Genomic DNA, 18,655 nt, shown 5'->3' with positions numbered 1-18,655 from the left:
GAACTATAGCCTGTACTTTTTCTGTTTGTTTGTTGGGGGGTCCACACCTGGTGACTCTCAGAGGTTACTCCTTACTATGCGCTCAGAAATCGCTCCTGCCTTGGGGGATCATATGGGACACCGGGGGATTGAACCGAGATCCATCCTAGGCTAGCGCAGGCAAGGCAGAGAAGCCTTACCACTTGCGCCAGTGCTCCGGCCCCTAGCCTATACTATTATCAATAATTATTACCATAGCTATTATCCTATTTCTGATTAAATGAATTGACTAGATCCATAGTTTACACTTAGATTACTTGAATAATCTTTCATAAAATAATTTTTCTTTATTTTTTACTAATGTCTATTGATAAGCATATATTATTTAAAGAAAAGCTATCAGCATATACAATATCTTTAGTGTAAAAGACATAAAAGTTGATTTTTTTGATCTTTGTTTTTTGCCCTGACCACACTAAAACAAATGATTAAGAGTTGTGGAGCCAGAGAGGTAGTGCCTGAGGTAAGGTGTCTCTGCCTTGCAAGCGCTAGAGTAGGGCAGATCACGGTTTGATCCTCCGGCATCCCATATGGTCCCCCCAAGCCAGGAGCGATTTCTGAGCGCATAGCCAGGAGTAACCCCTGAGCGTCAAACGGGTGTGGCCCAAAAACCAAAAAAAAAAAAAGAGTTGTAAGGGGTCATGATTTGGGAAAAGTTCAAGATACATTCTACATTATTTAATATTTTCTTCTTCATTAAAGGTTAAATAGTAGTGATATGGATGGAGAACCTATGTATATTCAGATGGTTACTGCACTTGTTTTACAACTTATTCAGTGTGTAGTACATTTACCATCATCAGAGAAGGACTCTAATTCAGAAGAGGACTCAAATAAAAAAGTAAGTACCTATTCCCAAAAATTATACTTAGAAGTTGTAATGGCCATTATCTCTACTTTTAATAAATTAGGGGGGGAAAGATCATTGATACTTCTAGCTGAAGAAAACTTTATACCCTACAAATTCCTGTACTTTATATGCGTTACAAATAAAAATTTTATACTGAAAAATTATCATTATTTCTTAAAAGTGATTGGCGGGAGAGGGGTAACAGAACAGCTGGAAGTGTTCAAGGATTACCCTTCTGAACATGATTTGATAATATACAAAATCTTGGCTGAAGAAATAGTAAATGGGTAGAGCACTTGTCTTGCGTGCAACTGACCTGGGTTTGATTTCCAAATACCATATATGGTGTCCTGAGTCCCTCCAGGAGTGATCTCTGAACTCACAGCAAAGAACAAACTCTGAGCACAATTACAATTGGGTGTGGCCTACAGCAACCCCCCCCCCCAGTCAAAGACTCCCACATTTTCAAACTCCCATGCAATATGGGTATTTTTATGTTAAAATCACTATTCAGATTACTTTGGGGGGAGCGTTAGAGACAGTACCAGGATGAAATTAAAGACTTAACATGTGGAAGTACTCAATCTTTTATAAGTTTTATAGCTTCATTTTTGTAGAAGAAGCATCATTATTTTCTGTTCTTACCTTATAAAACTGAATTCCAGAAATAGGACTCTTTTACTTAAATTTAGAATCCTTATAGGAAGTTTTTAAAAAGCTAGATTTTGGTTTTGTTTATTACATCTAGCAATCATGAAACATCAATATCATTTTAATCTTTCTTGAGCTGCAAAGGACATGATAACCTCTGAATTATAAAACTCATTTAAATAATGACTCATTTAATTTAAAGGTGAATATTATAGCATATGAAGTCTACAGTAGTATATAATGATTATAATAAACTCATGTGGAATATAAGTTTGTACTCTATGGAGTAATTTTATAGCTAAGACTGGCTTTTAGTTTAAAGTTGATCCATGAACACTTAGAATTTTTTCAGGTTCTGTAGTATTGTTTTAAAGTTCATAAGAAGCAGGAATTGGTTAGGAATATTGGGGATATTGCTCTAACTAAATGTCTCACTTCTGGCTACAGAAACAAAAGAAACAGGAAATATATTTCTTTAGTCTTTTATAGTAAAATATGTATGTTTTTACATATATAGCAATTTTAGTTTAAAAGACTGCATAGCAAAAAGTTTCTTTGTGTTTCTTACCTTCTCCTAATCTCATTATTCCCTTTTCAGTCTTTCTTGACCAGGGACATAAAAACACATACTACCTCTGCCCACATAATTTTTAAGTTACAGTGACATCATAGCAATGTTTTCATTCACCTTTAGTTTTCTTTTCGTGGTTGCTCAAGGATTACTCCTGTCTCTGTATTCAGGAATTACTCATACAGTAATACACAGGGAGCTATATGGGATATTAGGAATCAAATCTGGGTTGACTGCATGCAAGACAAGCACCCCACCTCCTGTATTACACTTTCCAGCACCACACTCACCATTTTTAATATGGCTTATACAAGATACGTTTTGATTTGGGTTAATAAAGAATTTATTATGTACAACTATATCACAACATGAAGCAAGAGTTTCTGTAGATGTACTTTTGGGTTTTTGTTTTTGGTTTTTGGTTTTGGTTTTTGGGCCACACCCGGTGATGCTCAGGGTTTACTCCTGGCTATGCGCTCAGAAGTCGCTCCTGGCTTGGGGGACCATATGGGTCGCCGGGGGATCAAACCGCGGTCCATCCAAGGCTAGCGCAGGCAAGGCAGGCACCTTACCTCTAGCGCCACCGCCCGGCCCCTGTAGATATACTTTTATAGGCTATTAGAAGTATAATAGAAATAAGTTAACTAAATTGTAGTAGAGGGGGATTTTTTTTTGTTACTGGAGGAAAAATAAAACCTTTTTTATGGTAATGGAACTTGATGGCTGCTCAACAGAATGATGTTCCAATTTATATATTTACTATTTTTTTATTTTACTGAGTCTTGGTAAGTTTAAAATCAGACCATGTTTTTAATTAGCTTTTTTTTTGGGGGGGAGGGTCACTTTTATTATTGGAACCTACTGGTATTTTGGATGCCTTGTGGGACTAGGATTTATCTAATTAAAGAGTCATGATTTACAAAGTTATTGATAGTTAAGTTTTAGTCATATAATACTTCAACATTTATCTAGTCACCTTTTAAGTTCCCATAATTTAGAATTACTTTTACCTAATCTTTAAAAAGATATCTAAATCTTTAAAAAGTTGTATTTTCTTTATATCTTTCCTACTTCAGTACTTTGTAAACTGTGAGCTTGGGGTGTGTTTGTTTTAGTTTTCAATCAAAACATTTCTTGTTCTGGCCTGCATGATTTTAAGCAACTGTTAAATTTGCTAATCACCTTATTCACTCCAGTACAACTCTAATATATTTAGTATGTTAATTATGATTTCTTTTAGATATAAACACACAGCTTAAGCATTTTAGTTCTTAAATATTTCATAGGATCAGAGCAGTAGTACAGTGTGTAGGATGCTTGCCTTGCACGTGATTGATCCAGGTTTGATCCACAGCATCTCATATGTTCCCCCAAACCCGTTTAGGAGGGATCCCTTATCAACAGTAAGCCCTGAGCACATTCAGGTGGTCCCAAAAAATGAAAAGTTTTATTCCTAAATAATTTGTTGCTAAATTTTTGTATCTGTATAAATTTTTCTTAATTAGGTTGACCAAGATGTTGTTATTACCAACTCTTACGAAACAGCCATGCGAACAGCCCAAAACTTCCTTTCTATCTTCTTGAAAAAGTAAGTGTAATGAACATTTGCTCAATTTTATTTCTCCCAGAATAGAATTCATATTATTTAAGAAGGTTGTTCCCATTTTGCTGTTATGTTCAAATTAAAATTTGAACCTTTAATACCCTTGATTTATTGATATTTAAAACATTAGGCATTTAGACTACATCTTAAACTTGAGATGTATATTCTCTATTGTCTCCTCTCTAGAGAAGCCCATATTCTTTCTTGATTTCCTCATAATCTCTCTGGATTTTACTATCAAAATTTATAATTATAACAAAAATTAGATACTTAGATGTTAAAAATGAAAAATTTGTGAACGTATATATTAAGATTCCAAAAGTTTAAGTGCTAAATTGAAATTTTTATAAATTTGATAAAAATAAATTTTTTCCAATATTGGGACATTCTAATTGAATAAGAAAGTTTATGAGACTCTTACTCTTTCTAAGAATATTTAATGTATCTCTACCCTGTCTTAAAATATAAGAGAAAAATTTCATTAAAACAGTTTCAATCATATTACTAGATATATTTCTTAAACTCACAGACCTTTTTTATTACGTATCTTTGAACAGATGTGGTAGTAAGCAAGGTGAAGAAGACTACAGACCACTATTTGAAAATTTTGTTCAAGACCTCCTTTCAACAGTCAATAAGCCTGAATGGCCAGCTGCTGAACTACTCCTTAGTTTGTTAGGGAGACTGTTGGTAAGAGAATAGCATTTAAAGATTATTAGATTACTAGAAGACAACATAATGAGGATATACTCTGATTCACAGATGATGAATTCTTTAAAAATGTGTAAGGAACTATGACAATTGCATCTCTACTTTTGCATGTGCATAATTGTACATAATATTGTCCAACCTAAAGAAAAGTGAAATGTAATTTTGGTCCTTTATATTGTTACATAAGAAAACTTTAAGAAAGCTTTTGGGGGATTTGGTAGTATTTCTATTTAAAATAGTCTAGAGATTAAGTTATAAATTACTGTAGTTAATTCATTGCAAAGCATGAAACTAATTTAAATTTTTGTGTCATTTTTAATATTATACTAAACTTTTTATTTTCCTATAATAGAGTAGGAAAAAATCGTGAATGTGTGTGTGTGTGTGGTGTGTGTGTGTGTGTGCGCGCGTGCGCGCGTGTGTGTGTGTGTGTGTGTGTGTGTGTGTCCACATCCAGCAGCTCTAAGGGTACATGGGGGTTCTAGGGATCAAACTCAGATCAACCATGTGCAAAGCAAGCAACTTATTTGCTATAATTCTTTTTTGGGGTTTGTTTGTTTGTTTTTTGTTTTTTCGGGCCACACCCGTTTGATACTCAGGGATTACTCCTGGCTAGGCACTCAGAAATTGCCCCTGGCTTGGGGGGACCATATGGGACGTCGGGGGATCGAACCATGGTCCTGATCCTTGGCTAGCTCTTGCAAGGCAGACACCTTAACTCTAGCGCCACCTCACCAGCCCCAATACTTGTATACCTTATTTTAACATACATTTGGACAAATTAATTGCACAGCTTTTGGAACCAAACATTTGTGAACTGGAAAATATACTCTTCTGAAATCAAGATATTTCAGAGAAATCAAAATTCTAGTGTAAAGAACTTACTAGTCATTTTGTTTTAGTTTTCTTTGTAATTTTTCGGCATGCTTGGCAGTATTTAATAGCTCTCCCATATCTGTCTGTGCTCAGGGCTCACTCAGACCAGGCTCAGATATGCAATGCCAAGAATAGAATAAGCCTCTTCTATATAGAACAATACTCAACCCTTTGAGCTCTCTCTCTCTTACCCAGTAATAATTTTTATAACAACTGAGAAAACATCTATTCTTAAGAAGGTTTGTTATTTTTTTTAAATGAAAAGTTCTAGGCTCCAGAAATTTAAGTCACTTTATAAAATAGTATTAAAAGGAAAATGTTTTAAATTTCAAATAGTACAACATAGATTTGAATTTATATAAGTTGCTATTAAAAGTTACTAAATTAAATCAAAATTATTCATTTTTAATTTCAGGTACATCAGTTCAGTAACAAGTCAACAGAGATGGCTTTAAGAGTGGCATCTCTTGATTACCTTGGAACTGTTGCTGCTCGATTGAGGAAAGATGCCGTTACAAGCAAAATGGATCAAGGTTCTATTGAACGAATTTTAAAACAGGTATTAAAATAACGATTAAAGTTACGGGGATAAATAATAGACTATATTTCTGTTTGGTTGGTTCTTGGGTCACACCCAGTGTGCTTAGGGCTTATTCCTAACTACTTTACTCTATGTGTGCAAGTCAGCTGGTTGCAAGACAGATACCCTAAGCATATATACCATTGCTCCAGTTCCTCTATTAGGTTTTGGTTGATTGGTTGGTTGGTTGATTTTTTACATTAGTGTTGACCATTTTGAGGATTTAAAATAAAATCTATACTTATTTAGGTGGTAGGCTTACAAAAGCACCATATAGAAAGTAAAGACCTTCAAAACAATTATGACTAATAGAAACTTTTAAATTATTTATATAAATTCTTAGTTTATTTTTATTTTGCACACTATTGTTGTAATACAATTTTTTGAGCAAATAAATTTTTTTAAGTTGTAATTTTGTATGCCCAATTCAATTACTTTGCACTTTCAGATGTTCTTTATCTTTTTTATTGTGAAAGGTAAGAAATGCCCTGGCAGGCTCGGGGAACCATAATCGAACCCCGGTTCATCCCAGGTCGGCTGCATGCAAAATAGCTGTCCTACCGCTGTGCTATCATTTTAGCCCAGGAAATGGTTTTTCATTTTGCTTCGTTTAAGTATCTCATCACTTCACTTTGTGGGGGGGCCACACCCAGAGGCACTCGATTACTCCTGGCTCTGCACTCAAATTTCGCTTCTGGCAGGCTTGGGGGACCATATGGAATACCAGGGATCAAACCTGAGTCGGTCCCAGGTCGGCTGTGTGCAAGGCAAATGCCCTACCACTGTGCTATCCAGCCCTACTTCACTTTTTATAATTAAAGTAAGGGTGATATTAATATTGAAGGTTACTTAAGAAAATGAGTAGGTTGCTAGAGGTAAGGTGTCTGCCTTGCAAGTGCTAGCCAAGGAAGGACCGTGGTTCGATCCCCCGGCATCCCATATGGTCCCCCCCAAGCCAGGGGCAATTTCTGAGTGCTTAGCCAGGGGTAACCCCTGAGCATCAAACGGGTGTGACCCAAAAAAAAAAAGAGTAGGTAAATAATCATTAATCATACCATATAAGTGTTCACTTTCCTTCTATACCCATCCATTTTCCCATTGGACTTTAGAATTTTGCCTCAAATGACTCTATAATTATACCTATAAAACTTAATAATTACAGGGCCAGAGCGATAGCAGACAGGGTGTTTGCCTTGCATGTAGCCAACCTAGGTTGGCTCCCCCACATCCCCCAAACCTGCTTGCTAGGCGTTATTTCTGAGCACAGAGCCAGGAGTAACCCCTGAGCACTGCTGGGTGTGCCTCCCATCCCCAAAATGTACTAATTACAAATGAAAATATTTTTCTAGCTGTTCTTTTTAAATAATATTCCCAAAATACCTGTAATATATAAGATATTGATAAAAATATATTTACTAAATACTTTTATTTAAAAGGAAAACAAGAGGCCAGAGAAATAGCTCAGTAACACGTGCTTTGCATGTAGCATACCTGTGTGCAATCCCTACCTCGTGGTTTCCCAAGCATCATTAGAAGTAACAGCTGGGAATCTTTCTGGTCACTGCCAGATATTCTTCCTCACCTTGGTAATTGAGTTGATGGGTGGATGTAGTGAAGGATCACCCAGGGTCTGATCCCCTCTTCTTATAGCTTGGGGTTTCCTTCCAAAAATGCTTCAGAGGATCATGTCGTTCTAAGGATCAAACTTTGGTCTCACAAAGCATGTGCTCCAACCTTTTGAGATGTCTCCTCTTTCCTAGTCTGATATTGCTTATATTAGTTACTGTATGCTTCAGTATGTATAGTTTATAAAATGTGCCAATTGGTCCCAGGGAGATAGTACAGAGGTTAGAGTGTATTACCTTGTATTCACATGACTGTTTGTGATCTAAGACCACTTGGCTTCTTAAGTCTTGCCACATATAGTTATTGTGGCCTTCAAGCACTACCAGGTGTCACATGAAAAGCACTATATCCTCACATTTTTTCTTATCTGACATATATTTTAGGTTTCAGGAGGAGAAGACGAAATCCAGCAGTTGCAAAAAGCGTTGCTTGATTATTTGGATGAAAACACTGAAACTGATCCTTCGTTAGTGGTAAGATTTTCTTTAGTATGTGTGTGTGTGTGTGTGTGTGTGTGTGTGTGTGATACCACACATTTCTTCAAATTGAATTTAAAAGGAAATTGAGAGGTATCAAAGAGAAAAAGTTGGGCCCGGAGAGATAGCACAGCGGTGTTTGCCTTGCAAGCAGCCGATCCAGGACCAAAGGTGGTTGGTTCGAATCCCGGTATCCCATATGGTCCCCCGTGCCTGCCAGGAGCTATTTCTGAGCAGACAGCCAGGAGTAACCCCTGAGCACCGCCGGGTGTGGCCCAAAAACCAAAAAAAAATAAAAGAGAGAGAGAGAAAAAGTTATTTGAAATACCATTTTTTAAATGAAGAGTATACAAAATTCTGGTTCAATTATACCAATATTTTAAAGTTGTGTGACACAGAAGATAACTTGAAAATCTTTCAGTTGGTTGCCTTTGATTTTTAAGACCACATTGAGCTGAGTGAGGGCTTATCTGTGGCTTTGGGCTCAGGGATCACTTCTGTCATTGCTCAGTGGATCATATGTGATGCTATGAATGATAAATTCAGTATGGCCAGCTGCATGATGACAAGTACCCAACCCACTGTATTATCTCTCTAGCCCTCCATAGGTTATCTTTGAGTCTAGGCTAGTTCCTAACTTCTTCAACTGAGTTGCTGGTCTACCTTAAATTGAGTTCTGTGATTGAAGGGGGATTCATGGAAAATCTTAAAAATTAATTATTGGGGCCAGAGAGGTAATACAGTGGGTGGGGGTACTTGCTTTGTATGCTGCTGACACAGGGTCAACCCCCAGCATTTCATATGGTCCCCCCAAAATCTCTAGGAGTAAATACTGAGTGCAAAACCAGGAGTAAGCCCTGAGCATTGCCAGGTTTCTCCTAAAAATGAAAGGAAAGCAAGCTATATTTCTTTTTTATTTATTATAAGTAGATGTTTGACTTGCATATCAGCTTTTCATGCTTGTGTATTTAGGATCAAATAAAAATTTCTGAGACAGTGGCCCAGAGACATGACTTAACAGGCTGAATACATGCTTTGCTTGCAGGAACCTTTGTTCAGTTTTCAGCACTCTATGGTCAAGTGACCCAGCACCATCAGATGTATTCCCTAAGCACTGCTAGGTTGGCATTTTCCATCCTCCAACTATTTTTAAGGCAAAAAGGGATCTATAAATGAAAAAAGTTTTAGAAGCTCTGGGAAGGTCCTGAGAATTTATCCTCACAGTGGGTATGATCCAAATTAACCATGAAATACTCTAGTAACACATAAGAAGAAATCTAGAATTATATTTATTTTTAAATATAATCTTTAATTCTACTTGATGTATGTTATATATCTAATATTTGAAAAATAAATTTATAAATTTTCTGGAAGCAATTTGCATATAATGCAATTTTTTATTGTTTACTGATGAGGAATATATAATCAAAATAACTTGGAAATAACTAAGCTATTGAGCTAGCTGCTATATATTTTCAGTCTGAAAGGAAAGGAAAGGAAAGGCATAGATTGGATATGCCATAGTGTAAAGTGACATTTTGAAAAGAGCTATGTCTTTTGCCTAGCATTTGTGTGTTTGTTCTGTGGTTTTTGGTCTTTTTATACTTGCAGACCAGCATTTGAAAACCACTTTTAAAACTTTTCCAGTTGACCCCATCATCTGATTTTACTGATGTGTCATACTGTTCTTAAGCAGTTCATAGCTGCATTCTAGATTAAAGTGTTCATATTTATCAAATTACCTTTGATATGATCAAAATATCAGGACAAATAATGAAAACAAATTTTCATTGTTTAAATAGTCAAAGCTTTTTAATGTTGAGTCTTTAATATTTTTATTTTTCATCTACTATTATTAGTTTCATACTGTTATAGAATTCCAGATCTGGAGAGATAGTTTATATGCCTTGCACGTGGCTTGCCTTGGCCCCTGACCTTATTTCAAATCTCCAACTCTGCTTATGGTGCCTTGAGTACCATTGGGTTTTGTCCCCAACCCTGCCCCTCACAAAAAATGATACCTCTATTCCTCTCAACCAGTGCTTTCCACTTTGTAATACTGTATTTTTTGCTGAGCTTATGAGTTTTACTGGTTTTTGCCAGTTCATTTGATTTAGCTATTTATATTTCACAGTCAACCGTTAATTTTCTTCTTTATTCCACTTAGTATAATTACCTCAAGACTATCCATTTTGTCTTAGATGATTTCATTTCATCTTTAAAATTTATTTGTATCTGAAGCCACCAGGCAGGGTGTTTGCCTTGCTCACAGCCAACCCGGGATCAACCCAGGTTCAATCCCTGGCTTCCCATGTGATCCCCTGAGCCTGCCAGGAGCAATTTTTGAGAGCAGAGCCAACAGTAACCCCCTAAGTACTGCCAGGTGTACCCCCCCCCAAAAAAAAAAACAAAGGAAAATAATAATAAATAAAAATAAAATTTATTGTGTTTTGAGAGGGTCTAATACAGGGAAAAGTAGAACAATAAAATAGAATTTGCACTTTAAAAAATAACTTAAATAAATGTTTACTTGATAGAATAATTTAGAAAAAATTATTTCTATATTTTATGAAGAAATAAAATCAAAATGTGCAGAGTATGGCCCCAGAGTATAGCAAGGAGAATGAAAGAAACTGACTGGAAGAAGAGAAACACAAATAGAAAAGGATAGAGGTCAGGAGCCAAGTGGTCTCAGATGCATTGGTAGTGTTAAAAAAAGGATGGACCTCAATATGCAAGCCAAAGGCAACAAAGTGGAATCAAGAGACCCAAACTTAACAGTCTCACCTTAAAATGGGCCTGTTTTTCTGGCTGGCTAGGGGTCAAAGGTGATGGTATGGGATGTACTTGGGAAACATTGATTGAGGGAGGCAGACACTGGTGGTGGGATTGGCCCTGATTCATCAAAATGGTTTCCATAGGGGCAGGAGTGGTGGCACGAACAGGAAGGTATCTGCCTTGCACATGCTAGCCCAGGATTGAACGTGGTTTGATCCCCCTGGCATCCCATATGGTCTCCCAAGCCAGGAGAGATTTCTGAGTGCATAGCCAAAAGTAACCCCTGAGTGTCACCGGGTCTGGCCCCAAAACCTAATTAATTAATTAATTAATTTTTAAAAATAAAATAAAATTTATTTTCATCTGATGTTTAAGATATATGTTATTCATTATTTGATTGGGAGTACTTTTATAGTACTTTTATCAGTCTATTAAAGTTAATAAAACTTAAGTCTACATAATTTTTTCCAGTTTTCCCGTAAATTTTATATAGCCCAGTGGTTTCGTGACACAACATTGGAGACAGAAAAGGCAATGAAATCACAAAAAGATGAAGAATCATCTGAAGGAGCACATCATGCAAAGGAAGTTGAGACAACTGGTCAAATTATGCATCGAGCTGAAAACCGGAAAAAGTTTCTTAGAAGTATTATCAAAACCACACCTTCTCAGTTCAGCACTTTAAAGTAAGTTCCACAGAGAAAAACATGTTTACTTTTTTCAATTATTTTGATATTTAACTACTTTGTAAAAAAATATTAAATAAAAATGTAATGACTTTATGTTGTAGGATGAACTCTGATACCGTGGACTATGATGATGCTTGTTTGATTGTTCGATACTTGGCCTCTATGAGGCCTTTTGCCCAGAGTTTTGATATTTATTTGACACAGGTAATCTAGACCAGAATTCTTATACATTGATTCTTCTCATTTTGAAAAGTGATGGGGTATAGTATATTCATTCTTGAAAACAAATATTTTTAAATATTAATGTAATATTTTCTTTTACATGTTACAGATATATACACATGATAAAGTAATATAAAGATTACCTAAATATCACATGATATTTTTGATTTTACACATTGTTGCATTTGGAATGATAGTACAGCAGGTAGGGCCCTTGTCTTACATGTGGCCAAATCAGATTCAATCTCCTGTAACACTTAATGGTGCCATGTGCTTGCCTTAATCATTGCCTGTTGTGACTCTAAAATTAAAATATATTGCAAGGTTTTGTAGGGCCATTATTCTCAAAAATAAAATACAGCTATTTAAAAAAAAAAACTTTAATTGAGAAAGCCTGCATAATAAAAAGAGCACAGTTTCCCAGATTTATTTTGCTGCACGTCCCTGTTTGGAGGGGTTCATTCAGCACCCTTTAGAAATACACCTTTTCTTTTTAATATTTTTATTGAATTCTTGTGACTTACAGAGTTATGAAGTTATTCATTATTAAGTTTCAGGCATACTATATTTATCCCCACCAGTTCCCAGTTTCCCTCCCATGCCTCTCCCCAACCCCAGTTTGCCTTTGTGGCAAGCACTTTTTCCCTCTATCATTGTACTAGTGTTACCCTCCTAACTTATCCTTCACCCACCCCTAGTAGCAAGTTTCCTACTGAAGACCAGTTCTGCTCTTTATTTCTATTGCCTTTGAGCATTTATTACTCCCCTAAATTTCTTTATATGAGACATATCATTCTGTGTCTGTTCCACTTCCTCTGACTTCACTTATGATAGTCTCCAGATACATTCATGAATCAACAAATTGCATGACTTCATCTTTTCTTATTTCTAAGTAATATTCCATTGAGTGGAAATATATCTTCTTTAAGCAAACAGAAGAAGCTGCATCTGAGGCTAATACCTTATTATCTATACCCACCCCCCAACTCTGCCCCTATCATTTCAGAGCTAGCTTGGAAAAAGCTAGGACTTAGAAAGTCTCACTTAGGGGCCTGGAGAGATAGCACAGCGGTGTTTGCCTTGCAAGCAGCCGATCCAGGACCAAATGTGGTTGGTTCGAATCCCAGTGTCCCATATGGTCCCCCGTGCCTGCCAGGAGTAACCCCTGAGCACTACCGGGTGTGGCCCAAAAACCAAAAAAAAAAAAAAAAGTCTCACTTAGCACATGTACTTACTTTTAATTTAAAGTTTTGGTTCTGTGAGATAATAGTTCTTTTTACTGAATTACATAAAAATTTAAGAGATTAAAAATAGATTTGTTTTTCTTTATTTTATATTTGTATGCTCTGCTTTGTTAAATGTTACCTGTCTTAAAATTTACAAAAATATGAATGTTTACTTGGCAGATCCTACGAGTTCTTGGTGAAAATGCTATTGCCGTAAGAACAAAAGCCATGAAGTGTTTATCTGAGGTTGTTGCTGTAGACCCCAGTATTCTAGCAAGGGTAAAAAGGAGCATAATTAGTCTTTTAATTTGAATTTTCTATTTAAATTACAGTATTGGCTCTATTAGCATAAATTTTCTATTTTGCTTCTTTTAGCTGGATATGCAGCGAGGAGTTCATGGAAGATTGATGGATAACTCTACTAGTGTCAGAGAAGCAGCCGTAGAATTATTGGGTCGATTTGTCCTTTGTCGACCTCAGCTTGCTGAGCAGTATTATGATATGTTGATTGAAAGAATATTGGTATGTTATCTTTTATGATTCATAAATACAATTTAGACATTATATTAACATTTTGATGTTGAAAAATGAATACCAACTATGCACTAAAGACATTTCTAAAAATGATTCTTTTAGGAGTGCTACTTAATATTATTTTTTTCCTTTATTTAAACATCTTGATTACATATATGATTGTGATTAGGTTTCAGTCATGTAAAGAACACCCACTTCACCAGTACAACATTCCCACCACCAATGTCCCAAATCTCCCTCCATCCCACCCCACCCCACCTGTACTCCAGACAGGCTTTCCAGTTCCCTCATTCATTCACATGATTATGGTAGTTCTCTGTGTAGTTATTTCTATAACTGCACTCACCACTCTTTGTGAAGTGAGCTGGAAGTTCCAGCCCTCCTCTCATTGTCTCTGAGGATTGTTGCAAAAATGACTTTAATTTTTCTTAAAACCCATAGATGAGTAGGACTATTCTGTGTCTCTCTCTCGCCCTCTGACTTATTTCACTGAGCATGATAGATTCCATGTACATCCATGTATAGGAAAATTTCATGACTTCATCTCTCCTGACGGCTGCATAATATTCCATTGTGTATATGTACCACAGTTTCTTTAGCCATTCATCTGTTGAAGGGCATCTTGGTTGTTTCCAGAGCCTGGCTTTTGTGAATAGTGCTGCAATAAATATAGGTCTAAGGAAGGGGTTTTGTATTGTATTTTTGTGTTCTTAGGGTATATCCCTAGGAGTGGAATAGCTGGGTCGAATGGGAGCTCAATTTCCAGATTTTGGAGGAATCTCCATCTCGCTTTCCATAGAGGTTGGACTAGACGGCATTTCACCAGCAGTGGATAAGAGTTCCTTTCTCTGTGGTGTGAGATGGTATCTCATCGTTGTTTTGATTTGCATCTCCCTGATGATTAGTGATGAGGAGCATTTTTTCATGTGCCTTTTGGCCATTTATTTCTTTTTTATCAAAGCATCTGTTCATTTCTTCTCCCCATTTTTTGATGGGATTAGATTTTTTTTTTTAAAGTTCTGTAAGTGCCCTGTATATTTTGGATATTAGCCCCTTATCTGATGAGTGTTGGGTGAATAGCTTCTCCCACTTGGTGGGTGACTCTTGTATCCTGGGCACTATTTCTTTTGAGGTGCAGAAGCTTCTCAGCTTAATGTATTCCCATCTTAATATTATAAGACAAATGTTTGTTAAAATAAAACTACTTGAAAATTTTACTATTTATATTCAAGTAAATAGCTTTAAATGTTAAATAAGTTTCAGATGTACAGCATACTTTGACATCTTTGGGGGGATTGGTTTGGGGGGGGGTGTTTTTGGGGGGGGGGCTCTAGGGGGGTTGGACCACGGGTTACTCCTGGCTTTGTGCTCAGAAATTGCTCCTGGCAGGCTCTGGGGATTATATGGAATGCCTGGGATTGAACCCGGGTCCATCTCAGGTCTGCCGCATACAAGGCAAATGCCCTACTGCTGTGCTATCACTGGCCCCAACTTTGACATCTTTTATACTGTATTATGATCCAACCAAAAGTTATTTTTCATCCACCAAATAACATTGACTGCCTTTATTTTTAAACTTCTTAGGGGCCACTCCCATTTATGCTGGCATCTCAGGGCATCTCCCTAACATGTCATTGCTTGACCTAACTGTATGGACAAGGGATATGTGATGGGGATTGAATTCATGCTAGGCCTGTTCTCTACTAGTTGAATGCTGTCTCCTAGCTCTCCATCACTGTTTTAAACTACCCTTCATCCTTTGTCCCTTTGGGAACAGCATTCTTTTCTCAGAATCTGTGTTTTTGTTTTTTGTTCATCTGTTTCTTAATCTTCCAGTTGAATAAAATCATGTATTTGCCTTTCTCCATCTGTCTTGTTTCACTTAGTACACCATTCTGTCCTTATCGTTTATTTGTCCTTATTTGTTTGTTTATTTTATTCAGTTTTTCTTTTTTTGTTTTGTTTTGTTATGTTTTTTGTTTTTGTTTTTGGGTCATACCCGGCAGCAATCAGGGATTACTCCTGGCTCCACGCTCAAAAATCACTCCTGGCAGGCTCAGGGGACCATATGGGATGCCGGGATTCGAACCAGTGACCTTTTGCATGAAAGGCTAACACCTTACCTCCATGCTATCTCTCTGGCCCCCAGTTTTTCTTTTTAAGGTTAGCTTATTTATGTTATTATTTTGGTTTGGGGGCCACATCCAATAGTACTCAAGGCTTACCCCGTCCCTGCTCAGGCATCACTCATACAAGGTTTAAGGAATCCTATGGGGTGCCAGATATTAAACCAATGTCAGCAACATGCAAGGCAAATGCTCTACCCTTTGTGCTATAATTCCAACACCTACTCTGTTTTATTGCTGCAAATGCTGGTTTTGGTAGTTTTCTGTCGCTTAGTATTGTGGGGTGTATATCAGATATTTAGGGGACATAGTAGAGGGAAGAACTGCCATACAGAGCTCATGTAAGCTAGGAGGTACTCTCAGTGATTCTTGCCTTTGGTGGTCCAATCTGGCAATGAGGTAGTATTTAGAACTAGTGGTGCTGGGAGCCATTAAGGATTCTATGCTCAGGGGACATGTGTTGCCCTTTGAGCTTTTCCCCTGCCCCACATCTTTCTTTTATTCAGTCATTTATAATTAGGCATTTAGTTTGTTTTCATTTCATGACTATTGTAAATAATGCCATAGTAAACATAGGGGATTCACTATCTTTATAATTAGTATATTAGTATTATTTAGATAAATACTCAGAAATTCAGCAGCCAAATTAAATGAGGTACTTTCGTTACATGTGGCCAACTTGGATAGATCCCAGTATGGTTCCCTAAGCACTGCCACAGTTGTTGACCCCAAAAAAATTAGTTTTGAAAAAAAACATAGTTGTAACTATTGTAAAACATAGTTAGAAAAACAGTTATTATACCTTCACCACCAAAGTGTGTAAGACTCTACCATTATAGTCACGTCATTTTTAGTCTGCCTCTTCTCCTCAGTTTATTAATCTTGGATTTGTAAATCATGGGTTGGTCATCATTTGATACAATGTATTCATTTGTTTCTCTGTATACCATACATGAGTGAGATCACTAATTTTCTTACTATTCTTTATATGAATTGATGTTTTTTTAAGATGATTCCCATCAGTTCCACCAAGGTCACAAAAAACTGCCAGATATCTTTTTTTCCTTTTTTTTTTTTTTTTTGGTTTTTGGGTCACACTCAGCGGCGGCGCTCAGGTGTTACTCCTGGCCTTGAGCTCAGAAGTCGCTCCTAACTGGCTCCAGGGACCATATGCGATGCTGGGATTCTAACCAGGGACTGTCCTGTGTTGGCTGTGTGCAAGGCAAAAGCCTTACCACTGTGCTATCGCTCCAGCCCCAAGATTTCATCTTTTCTTATACTGAGTAGTAGTAGTTCATTGTGTGATTGTGTGTATGTGTGTATATACCACTTTTTAATTTTTTTTTTGGCATTAAGATTTACAATGCTATTAAAGAGGATATCATGAATGCAGTAACTCAACACCATACCCTTTACTAAAGGGATTTTCCCCAGTTGCCACCAAAGCCTCATTTTTATCCATTTGGTTTTCATATCCTGGCCAGGGAACCTTGGTGTGTGTATGTCTTTTTGAATGTTTTTGTGTTCTGGAGGTAGATTACAAGAAGTGGAATTACTGTGTCATGTAATCTTTTTTTTTAATTTATTTATTTTGGGGGGGATTTTTGGGTTTCTGGTTTGGGGGTTACACTCGGTGGCGCTTAGGGGTTACTCCTGGCTCTGTGCTCAGAAGCCACTCCTGTCAAGCTCAGGGGCCCATATGGGATTCGAACTGGGGTCCGTCCTATGTTGGCCGTATGCCAGGAAATGCCCTACCGCTGTATCGCCCAAACCCCCTGTCATTTAATCTTAATTTTTTTTTTTTTGCAATCTGTGGATTTAAAGTACATATGTGAGATATGTGCCTTACCTGTGTATATTGTGGCTCTTTTGTTTTTAAGCAGTCTCCATACTGATTTTCCTTAGTGACCAGATATATATATCATTTTCGGTGAAATTATTCTCTATCTTCATTTTATCAAATGTCATGCATAATCAATAGCTGTCTTGATTTTCCTGACACTTAAAAATTATTTTCTGTTCTTAGGATACTGGTATAAGTGTCAGGAAAAGGGTGATAAAGATTCTAAGAGACATCTGTATTGAACAACCAACATTTCCAAAAATTACAGAAATGTGTGTAAAAATGATTCGCAGAGTTAATGATGAAGAGGGCATAAAGGTAAGCTAGAACATTTACTGCTTTTAATTTTCTTTTTTAGTTTTTTAATGATATAATTGTGTATTACCTAATTTTGTTGACATATAAAAATTTTACAAGTGGGGCTATGGAGAGATAGTAAAGTGGGTATGGTGCTTATCTTGTAAATAGCACCCAGATTTAATCCCTAAAACTACATGTGATCCCTCAGACCTCAGAAGGTCTGATCCCTGAGCACAGCCAGGAGTAAGCCCTTGTGGTTACCACACCCCTGCTTGATATGGCCCAGATAACAAAAATAATGTATTTTTATAAGTGAATCATTATTTTTGCTTTATAGATTCAATAAATACATACTTTCATACTTATATATTTATATTAATAAAAATCTTACTTTTTATAATCATTTCAGCAATTGCAATGTTTAATTTTATTTTAAGCATTATATTTATTACCAGAAAAATTAGAAGTAAGTTTCAATTTTATGGGGCTGGAGCAATAGTGCAGTGGTAGGGTGTTTGCCTTACATGAGACTGACTCAGGACAGACCTCAGTTCTATCCCCGGCATCCCATATGGTCCACCAAGCCAGGAGTGTTTTCTGAGTGCAGAGCCAGAAGTAACACCTGAACGTCACAGGGTGTGGCCCCTCCCCCAAAAAAAGACAAGAAGTAAGTTTAAATTTTTAAATGGTGTGCACTTGTTTTTCTAAATTATTAAATACTTCGTTGAAAATTTAATCCTGGTTTAGTGAATTACATAGAGGATTTTCCATGTTTGTTTTTATTTCTTTTAACTTCTCAAATTAGTAAAAATAACGTGTCTGGGTGTTGTTGTTTTGTTTTGTTTTGTTTTGTTTTTTGGTTGGTTAGGGTTTTTTTTGCCACACCAGCACTGCTCAGGGGTGACTCCTGATTCTGCATTCAAGAATCACTCCTCGTGTGCTCAGGGTTCCCAT

General features: G+C 36.7%; 1 protein-coding gene across 1 annotated transcript in view; it reads left to right on the top strand.

Moving 5' to 3' along the window:
- NIPBL (NIPBL cohesin loading factor) overlaps window positions 1-18,655 on the top strand; it is a 207,921-nt gene that overhangs the window by 142,898 nt on the left and 46,368 nt on the right. The window contains exons 21-30 of the mRNA XM_049768359.1: window positions 742-880; window positions 3,617-3,699; window positions 4,272-4,404; window positions 5,717-5,860; window positions 7,891-7,980; window positions 11,233-11,447; window positions 11,552-11,654; window positions 13,079-13,177; window positions 13,274-13,420; window positions 17,585-17,719. Coding sequence (XP_049624316.1) covers window positions 742-880; window positions 3,617-3,699; window positions 4,272-4,404; window positions 5,717-5,860; window positions 7,891-7,980; window positions 11,233-11,447; window positions 11,552-11,654; window positions 13,079-13,177; window positions 13,274-13,420; window positions 17,585-17,719 — 1,288 coding nt within the window. The remainder of the gene's footprint in view (window positions 1-741; window positions 881-3,616; window positions 3,700-4,271; window positions 4,405-5,716; window positions 5,861-7,890; window positions 7,981-11,232; window positions 11,448-11,551; window positions 11,655-13,078; window positions 13,178-13,273; window positions 13,421-17,584; window positions 17,720-18,655) is intronic.

Source organism: Suncus etruscus, chromosome 2, assembly GCF_024139225.1.
Source record: "Suncus etruscus isolate mSunEtr1 chromosome 2, mSunEtr1.pri.cur, whole genome shotgun sequence".
Classification (NCBI taxonomy): domain Eukaryota; kingdom Metazoa; phylum Chordata; class Mammalia; order Eulipotyphla; family Soricidae; genus Suncus; species Suncus etruscus.
The sequence above is the reverse complement of the archived record's forward strand: the minus strand, read 5'-3'. Positions and strand labels throughout refer to the sequence as shown.